Source organism: Triturus cristatus, chromosome 4_1, assembly GCF_964204655.1.
Source record: "Triturus cristatus chromosome 4_1, aTriCri1.1, whole genome shotgun sequence".
In the NCBI taxonomy this organism is placed as follows: Eukaryota; Metazoa; Chordata; class Amphibia; order Caudata; family Salamandridae; genus Triturus; species Triturus cristatus.
Genome location: NC_140585.1, coordinates 1,118,268,833 through 1,118,282,057, shown reverse-complemented (window position 1 = coordinate 1,118,282,057; position 13,225 = coordinate 1,118,268,833). Strand labels below are relative to the sequence as shown.

At 43.1% G+C, this 13,225-nt stretch overlaps 1 protein-coding gene across 1 annotated transcript in view; it reads left to right on the top strand.

The window, feature by feature from the left end:
- The window catches only part of CDHR3 (cadherin related family member 3), a 280,029-nt gene that overhangs the window by 66,775 nt on the left and 200,029 nt on the right, over positions 1 to 13,225 (top strand). Inside the window, exons 3-6 of the mRNA XM_085654140.1 lie at positions 2,893 to 3,061; positions 4,102 to 4,193; positions 6,854 to 6,948; positions 7,040 to 7,144. Coding sequence (XP_085510266.1) covers positions 2,893 to 3,061; positions 4,102 to 4,193; positions 6,854 to 6,948; positions 7,040 to 7,144 — 461 coding nt within the window. The remainder of the gene's footprint in view (positions 1 to 2,892; positions 3,062 to 4,101; positions 4,194 to 6,853; positions 6,949 to 7,039; positions 7,145 to 13,225) is intronic.

Genomic DNA, 13,225 nt, shown 5'->3' with positions numbered 1-13,225 from the left:
TCTGATGAAAACGAATGTAGGTCACATTGTTAATTTGTAGAAACAGCAAGAACAGCAACTGACGGTTCCATGATCGATTTGTAGTAACAGTGTTGACAACTTCTGTGGGTTACATTATTGATATTTAGTGACAGAGAGGGCAACCTCTGTAGGGTACATTATCAATACGTAATAACGGCAAGGAAAACTACTGTACGCTACATGATGGGTATGTGGCAACAGCGACAATTGTATGTGGCTTTATCTATATGCAGTAACCGTTAGGACATCAACAACCCTACGTTACATTATCGATATGCAGTATTGGAGAACACAACTACTGTAGATTTCTTTATTGAGGTGTAGCAACGGAAGGGCAACTGCTGTGGTTTACATCATTGATACAAAGTAAAGGCAAGAAGAACTTCTGTAGGATACGCTCACAAGGTGCAACTCGCCGCCCCCTCTAAAACAACTCCCAATGAGACAGCAAATTGTAATTAATGTGGTTTAACCAAGGGCGTACCCTTTTATTCACATAGACTCATTGCATCAGTGAGGAATGTTAACCATAGTTAAGCATACCTCATTGTTATGAGAATACAGTAAGATTGGCCATACATTGTTATGAGGCTACAGGACATAAGCTTCAGCAAAACAGCTCAACGATCGTACAGGCATTAAAACAGTTGTCTCCACCCATTACAGCGCAACACTGCAGAATGCACTTGTAAAATCAGTCCAAGGCATCATAGTTCTGAGAATACAGTACATAAAATCAGCAAAACATCAAGGATTGTGCAATCAATAAAACAATTGGCAACACTTCAGAATGCAAAACTGCCAGCAGGCCCCTTTCCATATCCATCCTCCAAGCTCTCAACCTAGGGCATCCGGGGTATAACTTTGCAGCAACTTCCCCTCCATCACTGAGAGGGATGGGCAATACCCGTAGTTCCACAAACCAGGGCACTGCATAGCGCTTCGTCCCTGCCGGGGTACCTGTCACCAGTGTGAGGAAAATTACTTTAGGCTACATTATTCATATGAATTACCAGTAAGGGCAGCTACTGTAGGATAACATTATCAATATGTAGTAACAGTGAGGACAGCTATTATCGATATGTAGTAACAGTAAGGGCAGGTACTGTAGATCACGTTATCGATATGTAGTAACAGTAAGGGCAGGTACTGTAGATCACGTTATCGATATGTAGTAACAGTAAGGGCAGGTACTGTAGATCACGTTATCGATATGTGGTAACAGTAAGGGCAGGTACTGTAGATCACATTATCGATATGTAGTAACAGTAAGGGCAGGTACTGTAGATCACGTTATCGATATGTGGTAACAGTAAGGGCAGCTACTTTAGGTTACATTCTCGATATCTAGTAACAATAAAGGTAGCTATTATCGATATGTAGTAACAGTAAGGGCAGGTACTGTAGATCACGTTATCGATATGTAGTAACAATAAAGGTAGCTATTATCGATATGTAGTAACAGTAAGGGCAGGTACTGTAGATCACGTTATCGATATGTAGTAACAGTAAGGGCAGGTACTGTAGATCACGTTATCGATATGTGGTAACAGTAAGGGCAGGTACTGTAGATCACGTTATCGATATGTGGTAACAGTAAGGGCAGGTACTGTAGATCACGTTATCGATATGTAGTAACAGTAAGGGCAGGTACTGTAGATCACGTTATCGATATGTGGTAACAGTAAGGGCAGGTACTGTAGATCACGTTATCGATATGTGGTAACAGTAAGGGCAGGTACTGTAGATCACGTTATCGATATGTAGTAACAGTAAGGGCAGGTACTGTAGATCACGTTATCGATATGTGGTAACAGCAAGGGCAGGTACCATAGGTTACATTCTCGATATCTAGTAACAATAAAGGCAGCTATTATCGATATGTAGTAACAGTAAGGGCAGGTACTGTAGATCACGTTATCGATATGTGGTAACAGTAAGGGCAGGTACTGTAGATCACGTTATCGATATGTAGTAACAGTAAGGGCAGGTACTGTAGATCACGTTATCGATATGTGGTAACAGTAAGGGCAGGTACTGTAGATCACGTTATCGATATGTGGTAACAGTAAGGGCAGGTACTGTAGATCACGTTATCGATATGTGGTAACAGTAAGGGCAGGTACTGTAGATCACGTTATCGATATGTAGTAACAATAAAGGCAGCTATTATCGATATGTAGTAACAGTAAGGGCAGGTAATGTAGGTTACAGTCTCAATATATAGTAACAGTAAGGAGAGCTATTATTGACGTGTAGTAATAGTTGTTACAACTGCTGCAGCTTACATTCTGGTAACTTAAATTAATCCCATTAATGTCAGCATACACCGTGAGGCATTGAGGATGGTCGACGGGGGAAAAAACAGGACTTGTTGCCATGAGACCCTTTACCTGTCCGCAGTGGGACAGCGCAGGTTTGGTTTGGTTTTGTACACGAACGGCAAGAAAATAATTTTGTTCATGAATGGCTTTTGTCTCACATCCTCTCTATAAGTAAGTGTAATGACCAATTGATGAGAGCGATTTATTGCCAATGTTGTATTCTTTTTTATCAACGTATATATCTATTTTTGTGTGAAAGGTTGACGTATCTAGTTGGTGACGGTTGAAATCAGATGAGAAACCAAAGGATAAACAGTTTTTGTGATAGTCAAGATTTAATTAATTGAGAAAATGTGAAATAAAACATCTCCAGACTGTGGGTGTTACCTTGGTAACTGTTTAGAAATTGTGTTATTTTACCTAAACGCGAGGGTAAGTTACAAAACACACACTTCTTGACTAGACAATTTGGTCATTGTTGGTCTACATTTGAGAAGTTTCTACAACTATCCGAACAGCAGGATAACTCTGGCACTCTGGATTTCAGGTCTTTACTACTGGAGCCCCACCGCTGGACTTCGAGTCTGCACCAACCAGCTTTGAGCTGCAGATCTATGCCAAGGACACCAACGGCTTCACGGCCCTTCAGATACTGACCATCCAACTGGTCAACGTCAACGAACCTCCTATATTTCTGGATAACATGGCCACCGAAGGTATGTTTGTTGTTTAAGTAAGACACTGGCAATAAACCCTACTTTAAAAGGGTGTGGGGCAGATTTAGGTTTTTCATATTTAAAAAGAGATGATGACACTTACAATTTGGAAAATATTGTAAACTATGGGCAGAAAAATATTTCATGAAATAAGCGTATCTCTTGACATTTACTCAGTTTGACTATATCTGTCACCACCAGTCCTTTGTGAGATTGAATATGTCACCTTCCTATACTAATAGCCCCAATTGATTAGTTTGCAATGTGGGTAGGCGTAACAAAAAGAGGCGTGAATGTCCTGATGTCTTATATATACCTATGCATTGCACCGGCATATGTCAAGGTTCCCTCAATGCTCGCGTAGTTGACTTGTACAAACGCACTTATGCCATTCAGACCCATTCCTGACAAATCCCTGTGATTTCTAACTTTAAGTGTTCGGGCTCTCTTCGTTCTGGAAATTGCAGTGCTGTGTAGTGCATAGGGGTAGGAAATAAGAGAAGTTCAAAAATATGTCTTATTTCGCTTTTTTCCCGTTCATAGAGAATCATTGGTCATCATCAAACCTCTTTACCGCCACGACCCTTCTGAAAAAGGGTTGCCCTTATTGGTCTAAGTGCAGCTGATTCATTCAGGTGCATGTTTGGAAGTACCAATAGGTGTGACCAATGCATTTTCAGTGTTTGTGATTGCACACAAATTTGCGACTGTGTAGACTTTCACAACATTTGCATATACTTTCCCTGAAACTTCATAAGCACGTCCCTTAGAGCGCCCTCTTCTGGGTTAGATGAAGGCGCGTGTTCTGCATTATGTGTGTAACATCCTCGTGCCCAGATGACTCATCTTTGGGACTGGCCAGTGAGGTTTCTAGGTACAACTTGTCGTTCTAGCGTGCATAAGTTACACATGCGCACCAGAAGCCTTTGGAATCAGGTACTACATGCCTGTGTTGATGTTAATGAGCTTTGAAGAATGTGATACCCATAACACAGGCCCAACTACTAACTGTCTTTTTTTTTTAAATAAAACTTGCACAGATGTAGTCATTTATATCAATGAAGGAGTTCCTGTTGGGATGGTTTACCAAATAGAGGCTTCTGATCCAGAAAGTCCAAAAAGTGACCTTACGGTAAGTTCTAAAGAAATAGCAACATTGACTGCCATGTTTGAGTGTCTAGGCAGCTCTTAAGGACAAGCATTAATGTTCCTGGTGAAAACGTACATGTGAACACCATTTATGGTGCCGAGGGCATGGCAAACCTGGGGTGCCTGGGAGCAGCAAAAGCAAGGAAGGCGGGGCCTCGGAGTGAGCTGTGCTGTTCAAAGCCAGCAGCAGTAAGGCAGGCAGGGGAAAGCGAGTGATGTGCAGGGGCCAAGGCCGGCCCTGGAGCAATGAGGCAAGAAAGAGGCAAGGAATGACCTACAGTGTCCAAGGCCAACAACAATGAGGCAGGCAGGGGTCATGGCAGGGCGATGAAGGAAAAGACGTGAGTCATGGAAAAGGCAGGAAGGCATGAGGCCGGAAAGGAATATGCATAGCACCATAGTGCAAATATCGGCAACACTCCTAAGTTCTCATACAGCAACATACATAAATAAACCACACGACACCTTGTTAGTGGAGAAAATTGCTGCAGGTTTATTTGCATAACAAATATGCCAACATGGTGGGTTATGGATCCAAGGGCAGGCCAGCCCTTATGCCATCTGCCCGCCTGATGAGCCAAATTGCCTAGTGGACGTCGCCAATCGGTGGTTACCAATTATTGGGAGGGACCACCCCTCCCATCAGTGGACCGCCAGTCCACTCCCTTACTCACGCCCCCCAAAAGGTGGGCGGAGCGTTCAAGGCAGCCCCCGGTTGCTCAGACCCACAACCGCCCGTAGGACTAACGGGGCGCCGTAGTTCTTCCAGGGGACAACGCTAAGACATCCCTGGGTATCCTTGGCTTAGCACCCTTGTTGTGCTACTGCATATAGTACCCTTCTGTACCTTGCAGACTCTGGATCGCCCTGCAACTCCTCCTGCAACACAAAACAATAGGTTATATTCTTCCCCTCCCCCTGCCACCCTTTGGCCGTCCGCAGGGTAAGCGGGAGGGCGGGAAACGGCGCGACGGCCAGAAGTCAAGAGACAGCACAGTGGGCGGGTTAAGGCTTTTGTACCCCTGTCCCCCTCCCACAGCCGGAAGTGACGCGGCCAGCAGACCCCCTGGTCCCAAGCCCAGGGAGCCTAGTCAGCAGACTTCTGTGCCTTCCTGTGGCACTAAGGCGGTCGCCCTGTTGGAGGGTCCCCTACGTGGCCCCCCGGGCAGCCTTTGCACAACACGGGAAAAAACAAACTGGGCACGGGAGGGAAATGGAAGACGTGATGTTTCAGTTGGTCCTCTAAGAGGTAGCAGGGTAGGCAGGACAATGGACACTAATATTCCAAAAACTACTGAATGGATTCACACCAAATTACATAAAGTACCTATTCTGGGTAAAGATCTACTTTTATGCCAATTTGGGCAATTCTGTTCAGTATTTTTTGCTGTAGCGGAGAGCGGAGATTCCTATGGGAGGTAAAATAGAAAACATCTTTTTTTATTCCCCATTAACTCCGTCCCCACATAAAGGGACCTTTATCACAGATTTATTACCATTGTGCATGTACATCGTTGACCCAATCAAGGGTTTACATTGCAGGCGTATCCGGCTCTGCTAAGAAGTACATTTTGTCTGTCGAGGTGAGAGGATATTGAAGCTGCTGTCTGCAAGGTTCAACTAATAATGGAACCTGATTGCATTCAGGGTGATCAGCTTCTACTGCCCTTTCTTGAAGATAATAGTGATTTATCGAAGAACAATGGTAACACTTAGTGGTGTGGTTTGGTGTTGTTATTCTCTAAATTGGCAAGCTTAGAGTATAACTAGAAGTAGAAAAGCAAATCCAACTGATCCTAGGTCTCCCATTAGACGTGTGATGTTACCACACATGCCTTTACCAAGCATGTAATAACACGGTGACCTTTACAATGCGTAGCATTGCATTGTGGACCTTCAGCAAGAAATTTGTTGGTGTTTCTCTCTCTCTCTCTCTCGCTCTCTATAGATATATATATATATATATACACACACACACACACACACGCACACACACACACACACACACACACACATATATATATATATATAGATTGTGTGCATACACACACACGTGCACACACACATCTATATTTTATTTATATGGGGAACCCCACATATATGGTGGGCTACCCTATCAAACAACCCCGTTTTTAATTCTACCCTTTCTTTACGTCTTCTCTCCCCATAACTCCAAAATTACCCTTACCTCCATTTACCATTACAAATCCCTAAACTCTAAAAAAGGCAGTTTCCCCTCCTATTCAATAAACTCTAAAATTCAGGCGAATGATGTACTTCCAACAAATTCTAGAAAATAAGCTGTGGTAATCACATCATCCTTATTAAATATGGGATCTGAAAAAAGTACTGCTTTTTATGCAATAAAGTATAGTAAACACGGACTGTTCTACAAATAGATTTTTTATTTTAATTTTAATTTAGTTTGAATGAACATATGATTCTTTTAACATTGGGTGTAGACTGTTGTGTGACAAGAGCTGACTGTGGTATGTAAAATGCAAACCTATGATGTTCATGTGTCACATCCACGCTTTCTAAACACAAAACATGTCAATATTTGATAAAGCCCTTCAGAGATTCACTTTTGATCAGAACGTTAGTATTCTAACACTCATCAGCACTTGTTTTTGTATTGCATAGTATGCCCTTACCCCTGCTTCGGCTCCATTCCAAGTCTCGACTACCGGTTCTGTTTCCACAACAAAGGTGCTTGATTATGAGACTGACCCAGACAGGTATGTTCTGCACCTTCTGCTCAGATGCATCATCATCTCTTCAGAACCTTCCCAAACATCTGCTCCTCTCACACCTCTGTATCTTTCACAGCTACACGTTAAGCGTCCGCGTGTCGGACCCTGGAGGATTAAGCGTCAGTGGAACATTGATCGTCAATCTTAATAACATAAATGATGAAACACCTTTCTTCACCATGTAAGTTACATTTTTGTTTAAAAAAAAATATATTAAACTCTCAAACAATGTATCTTGGACGTCTTTATGTCGTTGATCTGACTTGTATATAATTTTCACAGTTTTTACAATAGCTAGAAGTTTGGCCAGAGGCCAGGTTTCTTGCTGTCATACCAAAGGTCTCACCTGCTTCTAAAAGGAAGCATGGTTGAAAAGTGAATGTAGGTGTGTAAGTGCTCACTCCCTGTGAAGCACTGCACCATCCAGCTCTCTCGTTCCACTTTCGGGCTTAACTGGTGGCTTTCCCCTTCACCTTAAGCACACAATGGACAGCTAGCATTGGCTAGAGTGAACTACACGGTGCAGCCCTTCACGCAACAGTAGTATAGGTTGACGATGAATGCTGACTTACGAGCAGGAGACAGGATAGAAGGCAGGGCATAGGAGGATCAGGTAGGGGTGGGGGGGGGGGTAGTTAACTTAGTTCAGGGCTTCGAGGATCAGACACGTGACACGTTTCCTTTGAGGTACTGACAATACTTAGAAATAAATCCCCAAGTTCTCTTATAATTAAGCTACAACTCTTTATGTTATGTACCGTTGGAAATAAAGATTTGAAGCTCGTAGAGTTAATTATGGATGAAGGGGAGATAAGGATCAACAAAAATGTAAATGCCATAACTTTGATGTAATGCTACACTGTACTCTACATGAAGGCTCAATAAAGTTTGTTAAAAAAACCACAAACAAAATGGTGGCTTTTCCCAGAGTGCTCAACACCCGTGAGTGACAGGCTCTGCTCCACATGCTCTATGCTACTCACTGGCAGAACACAGGGCCCCTCTGGTAGGGAGTGCACCCAACGTCTATCCACATCCATTATAGAGTGTGAACCCGCCTCACCAGGCAAGGAAGAAGCTGACAGTTAGTGGCAGCTTAGATTCTAGTGAGTGCCATAGTTCTTAACTGGTCTAATGGGAGAGGAGTCAAGTGTCGCTCTCCAGGTAAAATCGAGTCAGTCTCTCCTACACTTAAACATTGACCCGCTACAAGCATACCAAAGGCTACTGGAGAAAACAATGTAAACTGCCTCATTTGTATCCAACTCTTGCTGGAAATTCTCAAAGTTAACTGGGAGTGTTGCATCACCTGCTGCGTCCCTACTTCGATGGTCAACGGGTTGTCAGTCCGCAAGGAAAGACAAAGAGTCTGCGAGGCAGGCAACATTTTATGAAGGCACTCACTGTGTCCTGCATACAACATTCGGCCTAGGCAGAGTTTGTGGAGTTCCCCTACGCAGAACTCCGCGAAGTGACCAAAAAACTCCACCACGCTATGTGGAATTCTGCAAGCGGCAGAGTGCGTTAAGTCACATTGCTCATGCTGATTTTTTGCACCAGCTGTTGGTCCCACACTAGAAAATCAGCGCGAGTGGCACCATGCGCAGCGCACGAGGGTGCTGCTTCTTTCTGACGCTCAAGTAGATTTTCTACTCGAGCGGCAGCTTCCTCAACGTGAAAAGATGGTTTATCAACACGAGCAGTTGCGAACATCCGCGACCTCCAGTGTTGAGAAATCCTGCTGGGAGGTGGTCTAGCGTTGGATTTTCTTAACTCGCCAACTTAACGTTGGCGAGCGCAAGCAAAGAAAAGACTCTGCACTCTGAGAACTGAGCAGAGTTCACCGCCCAGACCTACTGTATTGGCCCCCGCCAGCAGAACCATTAGCAACAATTATGGTCTGGCACGGTGAACTCTCAATACGTTCACTGGCAAAAGCAAACTAACAAAAAACACAGGACAGGTCAAATAAGGTCACACAAGAGCAGGGTGTCAGAGTGCCCAAACCTTAGTGCCTAAATGCCCCCACTGAAAAGCACTCCCCATGGACTTTTGTGTGGCATAGTACCTTACCATGTAAACCTTAGAGTTGCATTTGACCTACTTTTGTTAGTTGCGACAAATTGTAACTGCCCTTTGCACCTGTGTATTAATGAAACATATACCCCTTTTAAAGAGAGAAGCTGTGACTGGCCATTGAGTACATTAACTATAATAACTGTATTCCAGCTCTGTGTATTTCCCTTGTGTAATACCGTATCTCTTTAGCGATTCTTGTCTACTCACATTCACTACCCATGGAGAGTAAAGTGTACTGAAGGAGTAACTAGGTTATCCAGTTGAAATGCAATAGAACCCCAGGGACACCAGTGATGAATGGGACAAGATAACCAGAGGAAAGGCCCAAAAGAGATGAAGCTACAACTAAAAGCGAACAGTGAGGGCTGATTCACAATGGTAAACTTACACGTCTGTGTAAGTTTACGATTTTTCAGTATTCATAGACTGCTAGTTAATAGTAAGATTAGGCTCCGCACTCAGGGCAGAGAACTCTTCACATAAAAAATAGGACAGGCCTATCTTTTTGTGCGAAATTCTCTGCTCTGACACACTCAAAAACTTATTGTAACAATACAGTTTTGTGAACACTGAAAAAACATAAACTTTCACAAACGTGTAAGTGTACCTTTGTGAAGCAGCCCCTGAATGTTAAAAGAGCCTTCTGCAATTTTACCAAAAATGTGAATTGGTAAGTCGACAACAGCCCTCTATATGAGTAGTGTTGATTTTAGTTTATAATTCACACCGGACCTTGAAAGCTGGTGATAACATATTTGGTATAAACAGAGGCATAGATATTTAGTGTGTGTCCAATCTTTCTCACATGTTCTCATAGTAAATACTCCTGCAATTTTTGGGGTCTACAATAAGGCCGTAAAATGGAGAAATATTTGCTACGAAAACATTGAGCTTTACAGCAGCGTTTGGATTGGTCTGAGCACTGTGGTTTGGCTCTCGGAGAAGGACTGGAAGCCTGTGCATGTTCCTCACACGAGGAACATGCAAAGTGCGCATGACTGTTTGGCTGGCCCAAGAGGGCCGGTCAAGCCGTCATGCGCACTTAGGGAGTGCAAACCACTCCTCTCCCTGCTCTGGCCTGCCCCGCCCCAATCTTCCTCCGAGTTGGCAGTGAAAAATAAAATGATAAAAACGTCATGTTATTATAATTTTCTTTTTTTTCACTGCTCAAAGAACAGTGGGGCGATGCTGCTCTACCTTAGCAGAGAAGCTGCCACTGAAGAAGGGCTTGGAATAACTCTTTATAGGTTTGGTTTTTATGACGCTGTGTGACCATTCATTGTCAGTGAAAGATAAAAATATACAAGTGCCCCATAAGAATGCAAGTAAAACATATTTTTCACTTGGTTCCTATACATGCTTGGGGAGAAAGACACAAATCCTAGCTCACATGCATAATTACCCTGTAGCAGCATTAACATGCAAGTGGAGGGTAATTCCAGAGGAGTCCATGTTGCCATGGTGGCCATATTTTGGGTCAGGTATATACTCCTTGTAACATTACTGCAGAAATGCAAAGTGTATACATTAGGTAACGTGCTAGACTCCACAACACGGGGAATGTCTATGCACTGCCTGGAGTTGGCACATTTTTAGGGAGTGACTTCGGTTTTATATGTTGCAGTCCATCAACATGTACAGACGTTAAGTTTCTGCCTTGATATCATTGCTACCATGTTTTCAGATTGGTTATGTGTGACATTTCCATGGTTTAAGGGTACTCATGAGAATGCATTCTACTACCTAATGGTGACACCTCGATTAACAGTTTCTCAGGAGTAAACCCAAGCAAAGAATTCCAGGTAAAGAGCTCAATACTAGAAACCACCACCTATTGAGCAACGAGACGCACACGCAATACTCTATATGATCCATTCTAATCCCATTCACAACCAGCAGAACTATCCTGCTCCAACCATCTGTTTTTACAGCATTAAAACTCCCATCAGAAGAAGTCTGAGTCACCTAACTCGATTCACGGTATCATTTCATTTCATTTCATAAAGCTTTATTCGGTGCATGAAAAATGACCATAAAAGCACAACCATAATAATAAAAACAAATATACTACAATATCAGATACAGCAGAATGACAATTCGAAAGCTACAAATAACAAATCTTACAAGCTTAAAAACGCATACTTTTTCTGGCCTTGATTGAATGAATTAAAAACATAGCACGGTATCAGAACCAGCCAGCCCCGCCGAGTGCCATCGGACTCTATATACATCTGTCAGATTCGCTCCTGCTGAATGTACACAGGGCTCAGGACCACAGGTAGGTGCTCTGCTGATTATTGCAGGAGAGAGGCGGTGCCTGTGCTGACACGCCTAGCCTCGGACCGCACTGTGCTCTGTTACAGCTGCAGACAGATGAGAGCTTCTCAAGCGGTCTCAGTCAGAGAGAGGCTGCTGCCTCTGTGTGCTGTTCTGCTCTGAGTCCTCAGGCTCGCCACGCTGGACAGCGTTATCAAAGACTGTGGCCCCCAGCCTGCCACAGGGACGCCATCACATGATGGAGGAGGACAGGTGGTTTCTGCTGAGTTTTTCAGTCAATAACTTGGCAACATGCAGCAAAATCTTGTCCGGAGCTGCAGGGGCCCAGAAAAACTAGCAGGATACCAATTAAATTATTTGTGATCCCTGGGTGAGGGACGTGTGTGAGTTAATGGAAAACGAAAACTGAGAAACCACATTGGAGGAAACCAAATCATGGAAAAACAATTTTAAGGAAAGAAAATTTTGAAGGAAATACGAAAAGTAAAGGAAACATTTTAAAGGAAAGATACTTTTAAGGAAAAGTCCAAAATTACATTAAACTTGGGTGGCGTTTACGACTACTGTGGGGTTTTTGGATTTAGGAATGGGTAATGTTTAGGGTGATTAGAGGTTTTTAGAGGTTAGGAATAATTGGAGTTTGGGCATAGAAAGGGGTTTTTAGGATTCAGAGATGAGTGGAGTGGAGTGGTGGTGAGGGGTCTTTTATGTTCATGGGTGAGTGGTGTTTAGGTGTGTGAGGTGTTTTTAGGTTTCAGTGACGAATGGAGTGTAAGGGTGTTGAGGGTTTTTAGGGGTCATGGATCGACAGAGTTTAGGGCTGTTGAAGGTTATGGGTAGCAGTTTGGGTGGTTAAGAGTTTTTAGGGTTCAGGATGGGGTGAGGTTTAGGGTGGTGATGGGTTTTAGGCATTCTGGGATGGGTGGAGTTTGGATGTAGAAAAGGGGTTTTTAGGATCCAGGGATGAGTAGTTTAGGGTGATGAGTAGTTCTTATGGGTCATGGGTTGCTGGTGTTTTAGGGCGATGAGGGTTTTTTAGGGTTCAGGGAAGGTTGAAGTTTGGGTGTAGTGAGGTGTTTTAAGGGGTATGGGATAAGTGGGGGTTAGACATAGAAAGGGGTATTTAGGGTTCAGACAAGGGTGGCGGTAGGGGGTAGTGAGATTTTAGGCTTAGAAAGGGCTTTTAGGCTTCAGGGATAAGTGTAGTTTAAGTTCGGTGAGGGGCTTTAGGGAGCAGGGATTGATGGTGTTTAGAGGTTGTGAAGGGTCAGAAAAGGTAAATGGCATTCATTCTGAAGATTTACATTAAACAGTTTAGATTAAATGGTTTCTCAGCAATGGTATTCCATTAAATCGTTATTCTATGAAATAACATACATCCTTGAATGAGGGCTTTTATCCTTTAAAGACATGAACCTATGTCTTGTGACCCAGAAGGAGATTTCTTTATTATTTAATCCTTAATACGGATTTTGAGTACTTTTTGTTTTTTCTAGTATTCTGGTTGGAAGTGTGCCCACCTGCAACTACCGGTCCAAACTGGATGGATTCACTTTCACATTGTTCTCTTTACAATATATCTAAACTGGATAGTAAACTTTGTAGGTCAACAATGGTTAGATCAAATAACACGTTATCCTCCACGCATTATAGTTTGATGAGCTGTTTGCCCCAAGGTCAAGAGATTATGGTCTAGTGTTTTTTCAAACCCTCACAAAGTCTCCAACATACAGATTAATCAGCACTGAAGTGGAGAGTAAGAAGTTAGCCAGTGAAGAGCTATATCCAAGATTAGGAGATATGCGTGAGAGTTTCAAGAGAAGGCTAATGGGCACATTCAAAATTGTATAAGGCTATTTAGTATAGGCAGGAATAAGAAGAACAGCCCAGGAAATAGAACACCACA